Source organism: Rhinolophus sinicus, linkage group LG15 (genome assembly GCF_036562045.2).
Source record: "Rhinolophus sinicus isolate RSC01 linkage group LG15, ASM3656204v1, whole genome shotgun sequence".
In the NCBI taxonomy this organism is placed as follows: Eukaryota; Metazoa; Chordata; class Mammalia; order Chiroptera; family Rhinolophidae; genus Rhinolophus; species Rhinolophus sinicus.
Genome location: NC_133764.1, coordinates 35691218 through 35710668, shown reverse-complemented (window position 1 = coordinate 35710668; position 19451 = coordinate 35691218). Strand labels below are relative to the sequence as shown.

General features: G+C 49.7%; 1 protein-coding gene across 1 annotated transcript; it reads left to right on the top strand.

Moving 5' to 3' along the window:
* Positions 1-303: 303 nt before the first annotated feature.
* On the top strand, positions 304-13383 carry LOC141568877 (CMRF35-like molecule 7). Its single transcript, XM_074319852.1, has 4 exons — positions 304-447; positions 6395-6724; positions 8592-8679; positions 9378-13383. Exons 1-4 carry the CDS (start codon positions 408-410, stop codon positions 9640-9642), a joined length of 723 nt encoding a protein of 240 aa, XP_074175953.1. The 5' UTR covers positions 304-407; the 3' UTR covers positions 9643-13383.
* The last annotated feature ends 6068 nt before the right edge of the window (positions 13384-19451 follow it).

Genomic DNA, 19451 nt, shown 5'->3' with positions numbered 1-19451 from the left:
GGTTCCCTGCTTCTGGCGCCCATTATTGTAGTGGAGAGACATTTCTGGAGTTGGTACACAGACTGCTGTTGAACCCAAGACCTGAGAGGCCAGAAGCCCCTCCTTGACCCTTCGACAGAGACATCTCCCACAGCCCCTCCTCACCCTACACATCTCCCTTGCTTCCTCTTTCCTACGACCACATGGGGACTCTGACGCACTCTGCTACAGACTTACTAAGAGGTGACAGTCTTCTTGCTCAATAGTTAAAAGGAGGAAATACTAACTCTATAAAAGGAAGTGAATGAGTAAGTAACACAAAGGCAGTTTGGATAAGCAGAAAGTGCAAGCCTTCAAGTGTTCAGGTGGAATCCAAGTGTGCTCTCCAGTTGTAGGTCAGGGGATTGAGGAGCAAGAGAAGCAGGACCATGTGGCTGCCTCCAGCTCTACTCCTTCTCATCCTCCCAGGTGAGTGCAGCAGGGACCTTGGGAACTTGGTACTACAGGGGCAGGGCAGGGGGCAGAGAGCATCCCTCCAAGGTACAAGGAGAGGTGTTGCACCTGGGGTACCTGAGGGGTGGCTTTGTTAATTCATTCACCAAAGGCACACTGATTCCCAGTTTGTGCTAGGTGTGCATCAGGCCCTGAGGACATGAAGGAAAAAAAGAAATAGGGGGGAAAAGAGAGAAAAATGGGACGGTTTTTAAAAGGAGAACCCCACATGCTTCAGTGGGTGAGATACACAGACAAACAACACTGAGTGGCAGGATACAAGGAGCACTGATGGTCATGGAATCAGAGGATGGAGCATGGCTGACTGGGGGACTACAGAAAGGTTAAAGAGGGATGTTCATTTGAAGAGCCTGGAGGAAAGGTAGCAGCCCTTCCAGCAGAGAAGAGAGAAGAGCATTCTGGGAGAGGAGACTGCTTGACCAAGGCAGAGGCCTGAGAAGGATGGTGCGTTCACACAGAGGGGGCTCTCCGTGTGCAGGGTGAGTGCTGCCACATGAGGCTGGCACACGAAAGACAAGAGCAGCAGGGCCACAGACACCGTGCTCAGGAACTGAGCCTTACAGAGAGAACATTGCTCAGGAGCCCAGGTGGGAGATCGGAGGGACACCAGTAGCTCTTCTCCTTGTGGAAAACCACTGGAGACACGTAAGAGAACACTGGGAGACAGTCTGGCAGTTTGCACAATGTATGCAGTATGTGTGGGTCACACAGCCCTCTCTGGGGGTCTGGGGATCAACCATCTTGCACAAACCAATTGATCCACAGAGGGGCCGCGGGAAATTGCATAGTCATGGAGTCGGGAGACCTGAGTTGCAGGCCTGGGGTCCAGGGTGCATGACACAGGCAGGTCCCTCACTGTTCAAAGACCTGGCTTCTGGTGTGAACGGAAAGTTCCTGAAGCCTTTTGTAGCTCTAACCATGTAGGACTCTGCTATTCAGGTCGGATATCAATGGATGAGGGCTGTGGGCGTTCCCCGAGTGATCACGGCCCTTGTTAATTGTCCTGATGATGAAGAAGCCCCGTGATGCTACCTGCACACCTGCTCTGAGGGGGTGGCTTCTCGGGGAGGGCCATGTGCTTTAGCAGGTCACCAATGGCCCAGAATTCCCAGAGGACAGCAATTCAGATGTGTGCCCTCTCTCTAGGCTCCAGCTTTACATTTGAGTTCACAACCCCCATCCGCTCCCACCTTTAATCTCAACGTCCAGCTCATCTGAGGCCAAGGAGAAGGGCTTGGCTAAGCCTGGGCTCACACACACTCACACAGCACACACAGTGGAGTCAAACCCACACACCCACGTGCAGCCGCACCTCTGAGCACATCTGTGTTCTCACACACCTCACACAGTCTCTCTCTCATACTCACACGCAGGGCCACACTCATACGTACACACAGGCATGTACTCACTCACAGCACACCGAGTGGCACACACACTGGCACACACTTGCACTGTCACACTCCCTCACACACAGTCCCTCATAGGCACACTCCCACACAAACACCCCTCTCCCCCAACAAAGACTGAAGCCCCCCAGGGCTGCTGATCTGGGGCTTGGGGAGGGTGGGGTGCTGTAGAGACAACATGGAGGCCTCCCTCCTCCTCCCTCCAACTCTGTGAGTGAACGGGAAGGGAGTGAACTTAGTCAAGGATGAAAGAAAAGCCAGCCCACCAAGTTCTCACCTACAGACTGGCATTAGCTACTGAGGGGTTACTTCTGTGAAATGAAGAAGGAGAGAAAGTGGGTGGGGTGATGTCAGAATGAGCCAACCTCTGCTAGGACGTTCCCCTATCTGCTCGGTTACATGAGCCCCCCAACATTCCGGAGAGGAAGGTAGGCCACCATCACAGACTAGGTGTTGGGTAAGTGTTTGCAAGTGAAAGAGCTGACCCTTGTTCTCCTAACAAGGAAAGTGATGCAGGAATGGCCAGGAGCACAGACCTGCACCCCAGAAATGACCCTTCAGAGCTTGGGCTGGCATGACCGCATGAGGAAGTCAGCAGAGACACCTTGCCCCATAAGTGCCAACAAGATGGGCCCCAACCCCATTGCTCACCCCACGCCCCACGGTCGTCTGTGCTCTAGCTCTCCTGTGGCCGCCTTTGTCCCATTTGTGTCATTTGTCACTTGCTGTCAGCCCAGACCCAAAGCTCAACCATTTTCTCAATTTTGAGACAAGAATATTCACACAAGAATTTCCCACACATGGCAATGTTTCCTGAAGGATTGACACCTTGGAGGAAGTCTGAGTCTCAGATTCACTGAAGGAAAAATTGAAATTCAAACAGCCCAATGCTTTAAAACCCGTCAGCCCCCCGTCCCCCAGGGTTCTGCTTCCTGCCAACTGCTGTCCTTCCTCCGTGCCACCTCTCCCCCTTCCTTAACAAACTTGAAAATTCACAGAGGCCTAATTAATAGTTCCATCCATCATAATATGTGTTTATGAAAACCTTCCACGTATTTTCAATAAATGAATCCAATCATATTATGAGTGATTTCCTGTGAGATTAAATTACCAATCGGGGAGGGATGTAGCTTCTAGTTCAAAGCAGCAACATCTCTTCTTGTTCTTTGTGATTGAGCCTCTGTTTTCTACTGTAGCTGTGACCCATCTGCTGCCTCCTGCATTTGTTTTTAATGTACTGGTTCGGCAGTTGCTGTCCCCTAATTGACTCTTTTTTTATTTTTTAAAAAATGATATTTGTGGTTTTATCAGTTAATGATATTGTAAACATTTTCATGTAATAGAAACGTATGATTTAGAAAGTGAGATTTCACCCAGAAAACCCAGTCTCTGCTCTAACCACTGTTTAAAGTGTAGAACATATATTTTCAGATTTTTTCCTACTCATGAGATATAAAAACCACAGAAATGGAAGCATATCCACTCTGTTAAGCAATGTGTTTTCACCTAATGATAATATATCTGGGACAGTTTCCCATCATTATCTGTGAGGTGACTTTTTCTTTTCACCCGTGTTATGGATGGATCGTAATTTATTAGGCCAAGCTCCCATTCACGGCATTTGAGTCTGTTTACAGCAGTTACTATTCCATTAGTACTGCATTAGCATCTGTACACTTGTCCTGCCATGGAAATCATAGCTCATGCTAGAATCAAAGTGATTATGTCCAAGATCATGCTGACCAGCGTCCTTTCCAAAAACAGTCATAAACGTGAGGTACCTACCAAGTCCAGACATTGTGCAAGACATGGGGGGCAGGGGTGGGAAGAGGGAAGGAAAAGAAACAGGAGATCGCTGCTCTTCAGGACGGAGCCGCCGAGCAGAGAGAGACTGCTAAGGGTAACGAAATACCTGTGTGGCAACCTGTGTGGCAATCAGGTTCCTATAAAGCACCTTCTGAGTAACAGAGGCAGCAGTTCTTGTTGGGAAGGGGAATACGAGTTTGCAAAGAAGGCGGAACCTTGAAGGGACCTCAGGGTGACCAATAGATGGGAGGGATTAGAGAAAGAGTTTCCAGGGGAGAGAAGGAAATGAGCAATGAAGCAACCGCCTGGGAGGACGCATCAGAATCAAGGGAAGAGAAAAGTGGGGGGTGTCATAGGGTCAATTGGGAGGCAGATAGTGGCTCTGGACTTGGGTGTAGATTATAGAAAGATCTGAATGCCAAACTAAATCATTTCACATGGTTCCAAGGCAGTGGGCAGTGGCTGCAGGAGAGGTTCCAAAAGATTTCTAAGTGCTCACAGCAGTTGCAGAGAAGGACACGGGAGGGACAATTTCAGGGCCAACCTCCAGCAGCCATATGCAGAGGAGAGTGAGGAGGGCTGCAGCAGGAGCTGGGACCTCCCCAGATGCCACTGCCATGGTCCAGGCGCCAGACGTGCGCATGACCTGCTCACAGGCTATCGCTGATGACGTGACCCCATGACTGGGGTTTGACTCATGTCCGCGTCTTATAACAACCTGTGAGCTGGAAAGCAGTTTCATGTTTTACACATAAAGAAGTGAGATTCTGAGAGGTTAAGTACACTCTCCAAGGTTTCCCACTAGTTTGCGGTTAACGTGTCTCTCTGTGTCCAAAACTCATTCTCTCTCTGCCATGTCATACGGTCCTTGTGGACTGAGACAGCAGAGAAGGAAGGAGAAGGTCATTTTGAGAGCATTTTTGAGGTAAAGTTGACGATCCTGGTTACCAGCGAGCTGTGGAGGGAAGAGGGGACGGGATCGGTGAAGAGGTCAACCTCTCCAGTGAGGTGTGCTGGCGTAATCGTTGCTTGAAAGAGCGTAAAGTGGGTTCTGCTGGAGGAATACTACGTTACTTGCTGATACAGGTTTATTAAGTTACAATTCTGAAGTTCAGAAGTCCAAATGGTCTCACTCGCTAAAATCAAGTGTAAGAAGGTTGCATTCCTTCCAGAGGCCCCAGGGAAGAATGTCTTCTCCACTTTCCCAGCTTCTAGAGCCTGCCCTCATCCTTGGTTCAAGACCCCTTTCTCCATCTTCAAATCTCTCTTTGACTCTGACATTATCTCTCCTTCAACCTATAAGTACCCTTGTGATGGCACTGGGCCCACCTGGATAACCCAGGATAATGTCCCCGTCTTAAGGTTCTTAATTTAATTCCATCTGCAAAGTCCCTTTTGCCATGTAAAATGACATAGTCACTGTTCTGGGAATTAAGATGTCACCATCTGTGGGGTGAGGAGGCATTAATCCATCACCACAAACGCAAACCTCCAGGAAACTCAAATAGCTTCAGGTAAAGGTCTAAGGTGTGAGGAGGCAGCACCTTCCAGGTGCTACAAGGACACATCCCACTGCCCACCCCCCAGCCTGGCCCTGAAGCTCCGGGACTGTGAGAGGGTCAAGAGGGTTTTGGCTCTGCTTCTCTGGTTCTTGTGCTGATGCATTTCCGGTGGTCAAGGCAAGAGGTCATCGCCATGGACAGGGAACGTATGTGAACACAGTCAGTTTAACGGGAGTTGGTCCACAGAAGAGCAGAATTCCCATGCAACTTACACGCATCTCTAACCTGTTCCAGTTCCATCAGGGCTTTGCTAGTCTGTCCACGTGGACCCCCCACTAGAGGGAGGAAAGACTGAAGAAGAGTAAGTTCAGGGCAGAAGAGGCGGTGCACTGAGTTCTGTAACCATTGCATTCGGGGTGGAGAGGTCCACGGTGTATTTATAAATGGTAGGCTGGAGGGAACGGGAGCATTTGGGCTACAACTATGGGTTTGGGGTTCATCAGCATAGAGGCAATGCCTGAAACCAGGGACCTGGAGATTCAGTCCGTGGGGACAGAATAGAACGAGGCAAGATGAAGGCTGGAGAGGGAGCCCAGGTCCCCGCGGTGTCTTGGAGCTGCTCACACTGGTCACAAGAACCGAGGCCAAACAGCTCTTCCCACCTCTGTGCCCTGGGCGTCACATTGATCACCTGGAATCAGCCCCGTGGAAAGTGCGAAATGCTACAAACTGGAGATTCTCCACCTCCCCGCCCCTCCCCCAGAGGGCTGGTTGTTAAATACTTATCTACACACCCCTGGTTACACTCAGGTTTAAAGAGAGAGGAAAAGGAACCCATAGGGGCCTCTGAGACAGTGTAGTCAGAGACAGAGGTGATCAGATGAGAACAGCGTTGAGCGGACAGTTAGGAAAGTGTCAGCAGATCAGAGTGTCACATGCTGTGAGTGAGCATGTCTGGGGAGAGGGAGACCAAGGACGCCAGAGCATTGTCACCGAGGGAGCGAATGGGGAAAGTGGACAGAGGAGAAGGTGTATTAGAGGTGTCAGCTAAGGGGTGGCCGGGCAGGCTGGGGACCCTGGTCCAGGCCCTGGACATCTGTCTGGGTCCTCCTGAGCCCAGGAGGCTCCCAGGTCAGGATTGGCTCAGGGGCGGGGGCAGCATCTATATCTTGGGGCTCTGTTTTGCAGGCTGCTTCTCCATCCAGGGCCCAGAGTCCGTGAGAGGCCCAGAGCAGGGCTCACTGACCGTGCAGTGTCGCTATGACCCGAAATGGAAGAACTACGTGAAGTGGTGGTGTCGGGGTAAAATATGGGATTCATGCAACATCCGCATTCAAACTACAGGATCAGAGCAAAATGAGATGGGAGACCGTGTGTCCATCAGGGACAATCAAAGAGACCACTTCTTCACGGTGACCATGAAGGAGCTCAGGCGAGATGACCAAGACATCTACTGGTGTGGGATTCAAAGGTTTGGAACTGATCTTGGGGTATCAATTAAAGTGAATATTGACCCAGGTAAGAACTTACTCGTATATACTTTGAGGCCCTGACACTCAGGACTAAACGAGTGAGGGCTCCTGCAACCCTCCTCCAAAGGCAGAAGGGAAATGAGCGAGTTGCTGAGAATCAGTGTGTGAGAGAGCGAGCGAGAGACAGACCGATAGATGGGGAGGGGAGTGAAAGACACTAAGGCAGAGTAGCAGCCCCCTCTGTCCCCATCACAGTGCCGTAGGTCTCCCCGAAGTATCCGGCCGCCATATGGCAGGAATGGAAGGGTGTGTGGTGGGGGTGTGGATGTGGGTCACGGCTTCCGTGACCATGGCTCAGCCCAGCCGTCCCAGAATTGGACAGACCTGGAAGCCCCCCATTCTCTTATAGGAGCCCCAGTGAGCCTTGGATGCCTGCAGAGAGTCCCAGGACATCACTCTAGGAAGTGGTCAGTTTGTGCCCGTCACACCCTGGTTCTGTTTTTACATGTGGGAGGGGGGGTGACACCTGCAACAGCCCAGAGGGACTCCACACTGAACCCTAGGAACTTGGCCAACCCAGAGTGGCTCTGGGCATTTACAGTGCTCTCCTCTGCGTCCCCAGCTGCCCTCCCCTCCTTTGTCTGGCTGCATAAGAAAAAGCCAGGAGTGAGAGGGATCCAGGGACGAGCTCGGGCGACAGTGGGCACTTTAAGGAGAAAGGAAGGTTTCGCCATTAAGTCAATATCAGGGACCTCTCCGGCTGCCCTGGAATCTCCTGGGGTCTGAAGGCATCAAAGGGTTCGGGGCTCTTCCTGGCAGCACAGCCTGCTGCTGAGGCTAGTGGCCGAGAAACAGCCCCTGTCTACTGCCCAGCTCGGCTGTGTCCTGTCACCCCTCAGCCCAGCGTCCACTCAATAGATGCACAATAGTTGGTGACATGCAAATAGACAACGCCGACCTTAGAACCCTTTATTGTCAGGGTTGGAAGCAGAGAGAGACGGGGCTGCCACGGGTGGAGTGCCCAGTCACGTGCCCAGTAGTGGAAGCCAAGATCTTCAGGGACAGAAAAGGATTGATTAAGGCACGTGAGCCGGGACCGAGACAGGCTAACGTGTGCCCCGTGGGGAACCTTAGGGAGAAAGGCAAAGATTAAGGGTCTTGGGTGCTGAGCCCAGGGAGGGGCCATTTGGTAAGGAGACCAGGGGCCTCCAGAGGAGCTGTTGTGACAGCTGTGACATGGAGCTCAGCTAGGAGCCACCCAGCATGACCAAAGATGGGACCTTGCAGAACAGAGTTTGCCAGGCCTGGGCCTCAGATACCAGGCAGATCACCGCCACTTGGTGCAAAGCGGGTCTCAGGAATCCATGACCAAGCTGCTCACCATAAATGGTCTCATAGTTTCTCATATAGATGATTCATTCCTCAAAGTCACTGTTCACTATTTAACCAGATGGGCCCTCTTCTTCACAAGCCTTCCGGCATCGTCCTCACTCTCACCACCCCAATAACTAGAGGCCCCCTTTCCAGAACCATCTGTCCCTAAGCCATGCTCAGGCCTTGTTTGAGCAAAAGGACTAGGGATTCCCCACCCCCCAACCCCCATGACCCAAAAACAGTCCCACTTAGAGGAAGAAGTAGAGAGAACCTGAAAAGGTCAATCTCTGTCCCCAGAATAAACTACAGTGCCCACTCCTATTTAATTTTTATGTCTTCTTGCCACATCTGAAAATGATAGAAACCATGGCTGTGTGTTGTGGTCAGATGATGCAATAGAACGGGGAGAAGCCCGAGGGAGTGACCCAAAGAGACGAAGCCTCCTAATCCAGGGTAGAGGCGGGGTGTCTTGTGGTGAGGGCAGTGGCAGTGTGAGCCAAGCACCGAACCCCATTTGTGCTGTCTTTGCCTGTCTCTAGAGGGAACAGTCGTGACCGGCTCAGAGAACCTGCTCTCTAGGACAATTGCCAACAGCCACAGAGGGTTGTCTTCTGGCTCCAACGTCAGGTGAGTGGCTATGGTCCTTTCTCCTGCCCCAACCTGCGGCCTGTCCCATGAAACCCTGAGCCTGGGAACCCCTGTGCTCCTGGGAGGTCACCTGATGCCAGAGCCAGTCCCAGCCAGAGTCAGGCCCCAAACTCCTCTCCGTCTCACTCTGCCTCCCTCACTGCTCAGCCTCCACCTCCCAGCACAGGCTTCACCAGAAAACCGCTCTGCAGAGCACTCCTCGCTGAGCAGTATCATCCTGCTCAATTGTCAGCAACAAAACATTGACAACCTGGTGGGTGCCAGGGGGAGATGAGACACAAATCTCCACAATGCAAAGCGTCAGGTGCCACAGAGCAAGCGGGTGGTTTAGCAACCTGGAGTTGGCATGAGCGGAGCAGGGAGGACACTGAGGCAGCCAACAGCCTGTCCTGGGTGACCTGCAGGCCCGTCTACTGGGCCGAGGTGCACTTTGGGCAAATGGGGGGGTCTCAGAAGGAAGGTGGGCCCAGTAGAAAGCAACACCAAAAGCTGAGGTTATCTCTGAGGAACCCTCATGGTTGAGCCATTGAGGAGGTTTCTGGGGGTCTTCAGAGTAGGGCTGCCAGCCCCAGTGTCATAGGCTTGGCTGGGCTGGCTAATGCCTCACAGGGTCAGGGCACTGGGAGCAACGGGGCCTGGAGGGTCGAGGGCCCTGACCTCTCTGCCCTCTCTCACAGGACCCACTACATCCTCCTGGTATTTGTGAAGGTGCCCATATTGCTCATCTTGGTTGGTGCCATTCTCTGGTTGAAGGGCCCTCCGGGGGTCCCCGAGGAGCAATGGGAACGGCCTGTCTACACGCACTTGTTTTCTGACCTGACCAGAGGCACACAGCCCCTTAGACAGAGAGATGAGAAGTCCCTTCTGACCCTGGACCCCATTTCCAGAGGAGACATGGACTGCGAAAGGGACATTTCTGTGGCCTCAGGATGCAATGGCTGAGGCTGGGAGCCTCATGCTCTGCACAGCTCAAGGACATGGCTCAGGCCCCTCTTGCGGTGTCACTACTGCCTGTAGTGCCAGCACCTTGTTCCCACTCCTTCAGGTAGAAACAGCTACCCCACCCCACTACAGGTCAGGAGCTATTGGGATGGAGCCCAAATTCAGACAGTTGTGTCCCCACCACACAGCCGACGATTGAAGCATAGAGAGAATCTGCAGGAATGTGAGAGAAAGAGACAGAGATGGAGCCCTGACGAGCCCCTGGTTTCTATCATTCCTGAGACCAGCCAGACACCCTCCATGCCTGAGCTTCTGTTACTTGTTTTTTAAAATCATTTATTCCTTAGCCAGTAAGTTTGGGTTTTGATGGTTCTTGTCCACGAATACCCTGACTGAAGCAGGCACATGCATACGTTCATGCGCGCGCACACACACACACACACACACACACACACACACACCCCAAAGAGGGTGATACTGTGATGAGTTCTTGGTTCTGTGGCCTGAGGAGTTAGATGTCCCCTCTGCCCAGAGAGGACACGGCTCTGAGTCACTGGGCTGAAGAGGGACCGGGAGCCTCCGGCCTTCCTCATTCTTCCTCCTCCTCCTCCTCCCTCTCTCCCTTTTCCACCTCCCTTCTGGCTCCCACATCTCAGGGGCTGGAGCTTCCTGGGCGCCATATTTGGGAGTCTGACCCGAGCTTGTCCTCTCAGCACAACTGCTCAGGTCTCCCATGGGGCTCCTGGGCCTCAGAAACTGCCTCAGGGTCAGGAAGGGCGATCATAAAAACTGAGGGACAAATATCTTAAGGTGACGTCATCCAAATGGCAGCGTGAGGTGAGTCTCTGGAAAGCTCCCCTGGAATTTACAACTAATCAAACAACAATAACTCCACAAAGGACTCCCTGCACAGCAGACAGGCAAGACGAAGAGGCCGACTACTGAATTCACCTAAAGGTGGGCGAATCGCGCAGATGGGGGAGGAGGGAAGGGAGGAGTGCGGAGACGGAGCCGCGGGCGCAGGACGCAGACCCAGCTCAGTGCTCCGAGCTCGCAGCTTCCCGGAACTACTGCAGCTGCAGGAGAGGGAAGAACTCGGACTGCTAGGTCCCTGTTTATGGCCCACAGGGCTGAGGGGGCAGCATATAACACGGCTGAACCCAACGCTCACGGCAGAGACCTCGGAGAAAAGACTGAGGGAAAAGGCTGAAAACGGTGGTTTAAGCCCGCACTGCCGCAGGGAACAGAAGCCTTAGGCACTGAGACTAGCCGCCCCCTCCTCACCCTCCCAGAGCTCGCCCCTCCCCCACCTGCCTGGTGCTAGAAGCGGAACAGTAGTGGTGTCAGATCAAAAAAATAGAATATTTGCAGTTTTGAGAACTGTGGTCCTCAGACAAGGACTTGCAGCCCAACTAATTCTGGCAAAGGGGAGGGAGCTGTGGAAGCAGGACTGGCTGTGGTGGTGGTTGCCACCATTGCTCTGGGCCACCTCTCACAACTCACCCCACTCCTGGCCCCACCTATCTGGGCAGATCCCTGCAGGAGTAAACAGAACTGCTGAAACACAGGGGCTCTGAATCTGGTGCAGGAAGAGCTTTGGAACTTCGAGAGCTGTCCGCATCCCCACATGGATGGGGTGCCCTATGACCCAGGCGAACTGTTCCAGGGATCCTCCCATTGTGTGAGAAGCTGGAATAGTGCAGAGAAAACATAACACTACAGTGTGGGAGACAATAAAAGGCTGCAGTCGGATAGAAAATAGAACATTCTACCAACACCTACTGGAAAACAAAAGAAAGACTTACATCTATCAACCTGTTGCAGGATCCACTCCTATAGATGTCTAGGAAGAGAAATAATAAATCATTTAATTGGCATGAATAACCAAAGTAACAAGACAGCTCAGATAGAAAATGGAAAGTCTCCAGAAAATGAACTTAAAGATATGGAAATATGTGACTTAAATGACAGAGAATTCAAGATTGCAGTTCTGAAAAAACAGCATGGTATTGGCAGAAAAACAGACACATAGACCAATGGAATAGAATTGAGAACCCAGAAATAAAACCACACAAATATGGACAGATGATTTTTGACACAAAGCAAAAAACATACAATGGAGAAAAGACTGCCTCTTCAATAAGTGGTGCTGGCAGAATTGGAAAGCCACATGCAAAAGAATGAAACTGGACTGCTATCTGTTACCATGTACCAAAATTAATTCAAAATGGATCAAAGACTTAAGCATAAAACCTGAAACAATAAACTGCATAGAAGAAAACATAGGTACTAAACTTATGGACCTTGGGTTCAAAGAGCATTTTATGAATTTGATTCCAAAAGCAAGGGAAGTAAAAGCTGAAATAAATGAATGGGACTATGTCAAACTTAAAAGCTTCTGCACAGCAAAAGAAACCATTGACAAACTACATAGGCAACCAACTGAATGGGGGAAGATTTTTGCAAACAGCACTTCCGATAAGGGGCTAATATCCAAAATATAAAAGGAACTCATGCAACTCAACAACAGAAAAACAAACAACCCAACTGAAAAATGGGCAGAGGACCTGAAAAGACATTTCTCCAAAGAGGACATACAGATGGCAAATAGACATATGAAAAAGTGCTCAACATCACTAATCATCAGAGAAATGCAAATCAAAACCACAATGAGATATCACCTCACCCCAGTCAGAATGGCGATCATCAACAAGACAAATAGTAACAAGCGTTGGAGAGGCTGTGGAGAAGAAGGAACCCTCATACACTGTTGGTGGGAATGCAGACTGGTGCAGCTGCTATGGAAGGCAGTGTGGAGGGTCCTCAAAAAATTAGGAATAGAATTACCATATGAACCAGCAATCCCTCTCCTGGGTATCTACCACAAAAAACCTAAAAACATTTATACATAATGGCAAATGTGCTCCAATGTTCACTGCAGCTTTATTTACAGTCGCCAAGACATGGAAACAACCAAAATATCCTTTGATAAATGAATGGATAAAGAAATTGTGATATATATACAGAATGGAATACTATTCGGTGGTAACAAAAGATGAAATAGGACCATTTGTGACAACATGGATGGATCTTGAGATTATAATGCTAAGCGAAATAAGTCAGACAGAAAAAGCAGAGAACCATATGATTTCACTGATATGTGGTATATAAACCAAAAACAACAAAAGAACAAGACAAACAAATGAGAAACAAAAACTCATACACACAAGGCCAGGCCGGTGGCTCAGGCCGTTGGAGCTCCGTGCTCCTAACTCCAAAGGCTGCCGGTTCAATTCCCCCATGGGCCAGTGGGCTCTCAACCACAAGGTTGCCAGTTCAACTCCTTGAGTCCCGCAAGGGATGGTGGGCAGCGCCCCCTGCAACTAAGATTGAACATGGCACCTTGAGCTGAGCTGCCGCTGACCTCCCAGATGGCTCAGTTTGTTGGAGCACATCCTGTCAACCACAAGGTTGCCGGTTTCGACTCCTGCAAAGGATGGTGGGTGCTGCAACTAGTAAGGGCAACTGGACCTGGAGCTGAGCTGCGCCCTCCACAACTAAGACTGAAAGGACAACAACTTGACTTGAAAAAAGTCCTGGAAGTACACACTGTTTCCCAGTAAAGTTCTGTACCCCTTCCCCAATAAAATCTTAATAAATAAATCACTGTCTAAAACAAACAAACAAACAAACAAAAAACCTCATAGACACAGACAATAGTTTAGTGGTTACCAGAGGGGAAGGGGGATGGGGGGTGGTAGATGAGGGTAAAGGGGATCAAATATATGGTGATGGAAGGAGAACTGACTCTGGGTGGTGAACACACAATGGGATTTATAGATGATGTAATACAGAATTGTACACCTGAAACCTATGTAACTTTACTAACAACTGTCACCCCAATAAACTTTAATTTAAAAAAAAACACCTTAGGAAAATTGTGTAGTCTTTTTTAAGTAATGTTACTTAAATACAGTTAATTAAAACTGCCTGAGGGAAATCATGTTGCCTCTCTTAAATGATGTTTTAAAAATAATCTGAATTAAAAATGTCTCAGGGAAACGATGCTGCCTCTTTCAAGAGCCTCAGTCCCAACCACGACACCCCTGGACTCGGTCACTTTGTGCCACCTGGGTCTTGGGTCCTCACACCAAAGGAGCATTATTTCCTGTGAGAAGAAACAGTCCCATTTGAGACGTGCGCCCCACAGGCAAACACATACATAGGCACATGTTTGGAACGTGTCCTTTTGTGGTTTTTCTTCCCCAGCTTTATTGAGGCATAATTGACAAATAAAAATTGTATATATTTAAGGTGTAAATGTGATTTTTTTAAAGGTGTGCAATGTGATGATTGAATATACATATAAATTATGATAATAACCACAATTGAGTTAATTAACACATCCATCACTTTACAGTCATGTTTTTTTGCATGTTTGCTTGTTTGGTGTGGTGAGAAGCGTAAGGTCTACCCTCTTAGCAAATTTCAAGTATCACTATAATATTATTAACTGTGGTCACCATGCCACACATCAGGTCCTCGATTCATTCATCTTCTGACTGAAAGTTTGTACCCTCTGTTCAAGTCGCCCATTTTCCCCATCCCCAAGCCCTTGGTTCTATGTGGAATGTTTCCCATGAACGCCCATGAGGCTATGCCCCCCCGCCCCCGCCCTTTGTCCTAATAGGTGGGCCCTGGTTCTCCACCTCAAGAGGTCACGGGAAGAAGTTTGTAGGGGGGATTGCACAGTCTGCCGCAAACAAGCATCACCATCTCCACTCACCTCCCTGCATCGAGACCAGCCGCCCTCTGAGAGCTCCCTGAGTGTTCAGTTATCGGGCAGGGCTGCCCTGTTCAAACCCTGAGCCCTGGTGTGGATCGCACAAAGGCAACTCATTCATGGCGTCTCCAGGAGAGCTGGGGCTGGCCCAGACTCGTGCTGAAGGAGAAATTCAGTCTAACGAAGCACATGTTAATCACATTAATAAGACACACAGGGGGATATAGAAACACATGCTGCCAAGAGGAGCCAATGTTGCACTTTATTAAAAAAGAAAACCTCACACGTTAGCACCACACAGGCAGGACTGGTACGTGCCATAGGAGAGCCATGGGCAAGATGCTTCGTGATGGAAAGCATTATGTCAGCTTGGCTGGACTAGGAAAAGGTAATATTGGAGAATGATGAGGAGGGAAGGGTAGGATGTCAGTGGAGTGGGGGTGGTGGGAGGAGCAGGGAGAAAAGACAGATAAAGAGCGAGGCAGAAGTGAAAGCAGAGAGGCAGGAAGCAGTCATCATAATGGCCACTTGTAGAGGACCTATCAGCAAATGGAGTGTTTCTCATGGAATGGGTGTGTCTGAGATTTCAGTGCAGTGAAATTTGCCTTGTGGCTGTGCAGATGGAGCTACCTAGCGTAGCTAAGGTTGGGGCATGTGGTAGAGGGTTAAGACCCTACTCGTCCTTAAACTTAGACTGGAGACACGTGGATGGGTTTGAGCAGATGAAAACGGGACCGTGGACGTGCTTTCGGAGGCTTATCTACTGGATGTGCAGGGTAGTCTGAAGGGAGGACTGTGGGTGTGTGGAGGCCTCACGTCTGGAAAACCAAAGGGATTGGGCATCGTTCACAGAAATAGGGAAGGCAGGGCTGGGCTAGGGTGATACAGAGCTTAGTGTTCTCTGTGCGACTGGGATTACCGAGCAGAGAGTTCTAGCGAGAAGCTCGCGATGTGGGTGAGCAGAGTATTGACTCTGGAGAGAAGCGAGATGGAGGGGTGAATCGGAGCCCAAGGAAAGGCGACGTCTTCAAGGGGAGAGTTCAGGACCAAGGACCGAGTGTGGCGACCTTACAGTTAAGCACCAGGAGCTTGGTGTTCTATATTTTCTTCCATTGATCTGTGTGCCTTTCCCTCCACTAATTATCACACTGTGTTGATTGCTACATCTAAATATGTGAGTCTTAACATATGGATAAGTGATTAAGTGATTCCTTAGGAACAGTACAGGTAGTGATTCCTCCCTCTATTCTTTTTCAAGTTGTTTTAGGTATTCACGTTCCTTTGCTTTTCCATATAAATTGTAGAGTGAGCTTGTCATATATATATATATATATATATATATATATATATATATATGACACTGTATAGATATAGATATAGATATAGATATAGATGTCTTGCTGGGATTTTGATGCAAATTGTATTAAAATTATAAATCAATGTTGTGAAAAAGATATCTTTACTATGTTGAGTCTTCCAATCCACAAATGTGGTACTGCTCTCAATTTATTTAAATATTCTTTGACTTCTTTCATCAACATTTTGTAATTTTTAACATATAAATGCTGCACAGGTTCTGTTAGATTTATACCCAGGTATTTCTTTTTGGGGGGAGCAATTGTGATTAGTATTGTTTATCATTTTGGTTTCTGCCTGCTTGTTGGTAATATATAGAATATGACTTGTGTGTGTGTGTGTGTATGTGTATGTGTCTGTATTGATCTTGTATCCTGTGACCTTGTTAAACTCATTTATTAGTTCTAGCAGTTTTTTGGTAGATTCCTGGGGATTTTCTATACAGACAAGCATATCATCTGCCAAAGATCATTTGATTTCTTCTTTTCTAATGTGTATGCTTCACTGGCGTCCTGGACCCTAGGGAGCCCCTGGAGGATTTGAAACCCTCTGAGGGCTGTGTGGCACCTGTGGCATTGTGTTCACAGGCATTTCTACTTTTAAAAGAGAAGCCAAAAGGGGAATTCCTCGTTTACGTATAGGCAACAAACTTCATTACAAACATACTGTCATGAAAGCAAAATAAGTTTGTAAGTCCATGCAGGTCATGAATGCAGTCTGTGAGCTCTGAGGAAAGTGGAGAAAATGCAGCGTGTTGTGTCTGCCCAGTATCTAGACCTGTTTGCAAAGGTACCCAGATGTACCCAGGGTTTGTTTTAAAAGGGTAGGTAAGTCACGCAGACATGGAAATGACTGTCATGAATGAAGTTTGTACTCATAGATCCCACCACACAGGACCCCCAGAGGAAGGCCCTGGGTCCAGCAGGAGGCGGAGACAGGGCGGAGACGGAGGCGCTGTGGGCGGGGCCATTATGTGGTGTTTGCTGGAAGGAAAGGGTGAAGCAAGGTAAAGAAACGGAACAGGTTTAGGATGGGATAGTCTGAATAATTTCAGGAGGCTCTAGGCTATCGGACTGGCTCCCAGTTGTTCAGTTCCTGGCTCTGGGGTGATTTGGGGCCAAGGGATAAAGTCCCAAACTGCAGGAGCCTGGTGAAAGGAGACACGTGGGAGTAGGGTCGAGATTGGTTCATTTGCATATCAAAGACGTGCTTGCAGACAAGTCCTTTACTATCTAGAGGACTTAGCTAACCCAAGAGGGACAGTCCTTCCCTGGGTTTCACAAGGCCCTAAGACGTTAAAGCATCACAAAATATGGAATTATGTTTAAAAACCACATGATTGATAGTAGAGCAATAATTGATAGTAATTAGTAATAATAATTAATGGGGTTAATCAGTAGAGCTATGATGAGAGCTGACCATCCTGCATCCTTAGATGTTGGATTGTGGGCACTGCACTCAGCATAAGGTATTGCTCATGACTCCCCATCTTGATGGGAGGGGCACAGTTTCAGGACTCTTTTTTTTACCATTATAGCTTTTATTCCACAGGTTATTGGGCCAATGGGAGGGCTCTGGCTGCTCTTGAGACTATGTGTCCTGGTGATACACTCACAGATCTGGGATGTGGCCACAGGGTGAGGCCACAGAGATGGAAGCTTGGGTAGAGATGAACTTTCCCTTGCTGAGAACCTTCTCCATGTCCACGCCACATGCCAGGCAGAAAGCTTTGGGATTATTTGGGGTAACTGGAGCGGGGGGCGGGCAGAAGGGGAGGGGAGCCCACTGTCCCATCTGTGCCTTCTCAATTCTGTACCCAGTTGCTCTAAAATTACCTGCAGGCTCAGCATTGCCCCAGCCCCAGAATCAACCTCAGACAGGACGCAAACCAACAGCCCGAGAAGTCCTAGCTGGACTGTTAACACCCAAAGCTATTCACTCAGCCAAGCCAGCTGGGCATGTGTGGGTCCCCAGAGTCTCACGTCCTGCATGCCTCCGTGCCCCCAAATCTCTGCATCCAGCATTCTTAGGCCTCCTCCTTGGGTGATACAATCTTTGAGGATCCGCTTTATTTCTCTTTCTGTGATTTTTAATCTTGAAAACACCCTAGAAATCCAGACCTGAGCTCAAGTCTATCTCACTCAAGACCAAAGATCTTTTTTCAAGGGGCTAGAGCTTTTCCCCCAGGTCCAGCCCTCTGTCTGGAGGGAGCTGGAGGAGTTCAATGTCAGAGCCTGATACTCAAGTACATGGGGATGAGGGAGAAGGTGAGGGGATTAAAAAGCACAATAAAGCCACGGGGATATGAAAGACAGTATGGGGAATACGATCAGTAATGTTGTCAAGATTTTGTAGGGTGTCAGATGGGCGCTTGTCTTATTAGGGGGACCACTTCCTGGATGGTGTAGATGAGGACCACTGCGCAGTCCACAGAAGCATTTCTATTTCACCAGTTAGAAGGAAGGTAACAGCCAGAGCACGCGTGTGGCAGTTCTCCAAGCCACCAGTAGATGGCACTAGTGACCATTTGCAAAGCTTTACTACAGGCCACTTGAAGGACTTGGAAATAATTCTTCTGTAACAGGATTGCTTCAGCTGTCAGCTGCTGGGTCCCTCCCGCCTGCTTCCAATATCCTGATCTGACCACCGCGAGTATTAGAGCCAAACCCATTGTATCCTGCTGGCCTATCCTCCATGCTGAGTCCCATAGTCTGGCCCAGTCCCTCAGCCCCATCCTGCTCGTCAGCCTGGGCTATCTGTCTCAGTAGGGATCACCTTGTCTGTCTTGGGGCCGACCAGATGTGGGCTCAGACCTTCAGGGGACCAGCGTCCAGAGCTCAGGGTACAACCAGGGCTCTGGAACCCAGTGGGCAGTTCAGACTGGAGTAGACTGAGGCCCTAGAGTCTGGGCCCAGGGGCGGGACTAGAGCCAGGCAGGGAGGACTAGGACACATCTGACCCCAGGCCAAGCCTTCAGCTTTATGGAGAAGCAGCCTCACTCGGCCTTAGGATTCCTTACGTCCGGGAGAGGTGGAGAGACCCAACTGTTGTGCGGGGCGGCCTGCGGGGTCTCTGCTCCCGCTCCCCACATAAGAACACAGGACATGGTGAGGCCAAAAAGGAACATCAACGGAGCCATAGATAGGGGAGTCATACCATTATACTCTCGCTGGCGGCTGGGTTGGAGACACAGGAAGCAGGAGCCACATGATCTGCAACCTGCCGTCTACTTCTCTGCAATCCACAACCCACACTCCGCCGTGCTAACTGCAATCCGCTCTTGCCAGCCACCATCTTCTTGCTAGCCCCCATTTTTCTGCTAGCGTAGCCACAGCAGTTATATTAGTGGCCAATGGCTCATGGGTTACAGCTGATGGCCAACTAGCCACAGCTGATGGCCATCCAATCACAGTTGATGGCCATTTACTACCTAGGTGAGCACCTTTCCACGTAAGGGCGAGAGCCTGGAAACTGCACTCCTGGCTCTGTCCCCACACTGCACCCCTACAGGCTCTTGCCTCACATGTTACGTAACAAGCGTCTTCTGCGAGTGGCCCTGTGCAAGGAGCCTGGAGGTGAATGTAATATCCTGAACACAGCCAGGCTCTCCTGGCACAGACAGACTTCCTGGACACAGCCAGGGCTCTCAGGGCACTGCCACTCTCTCTGG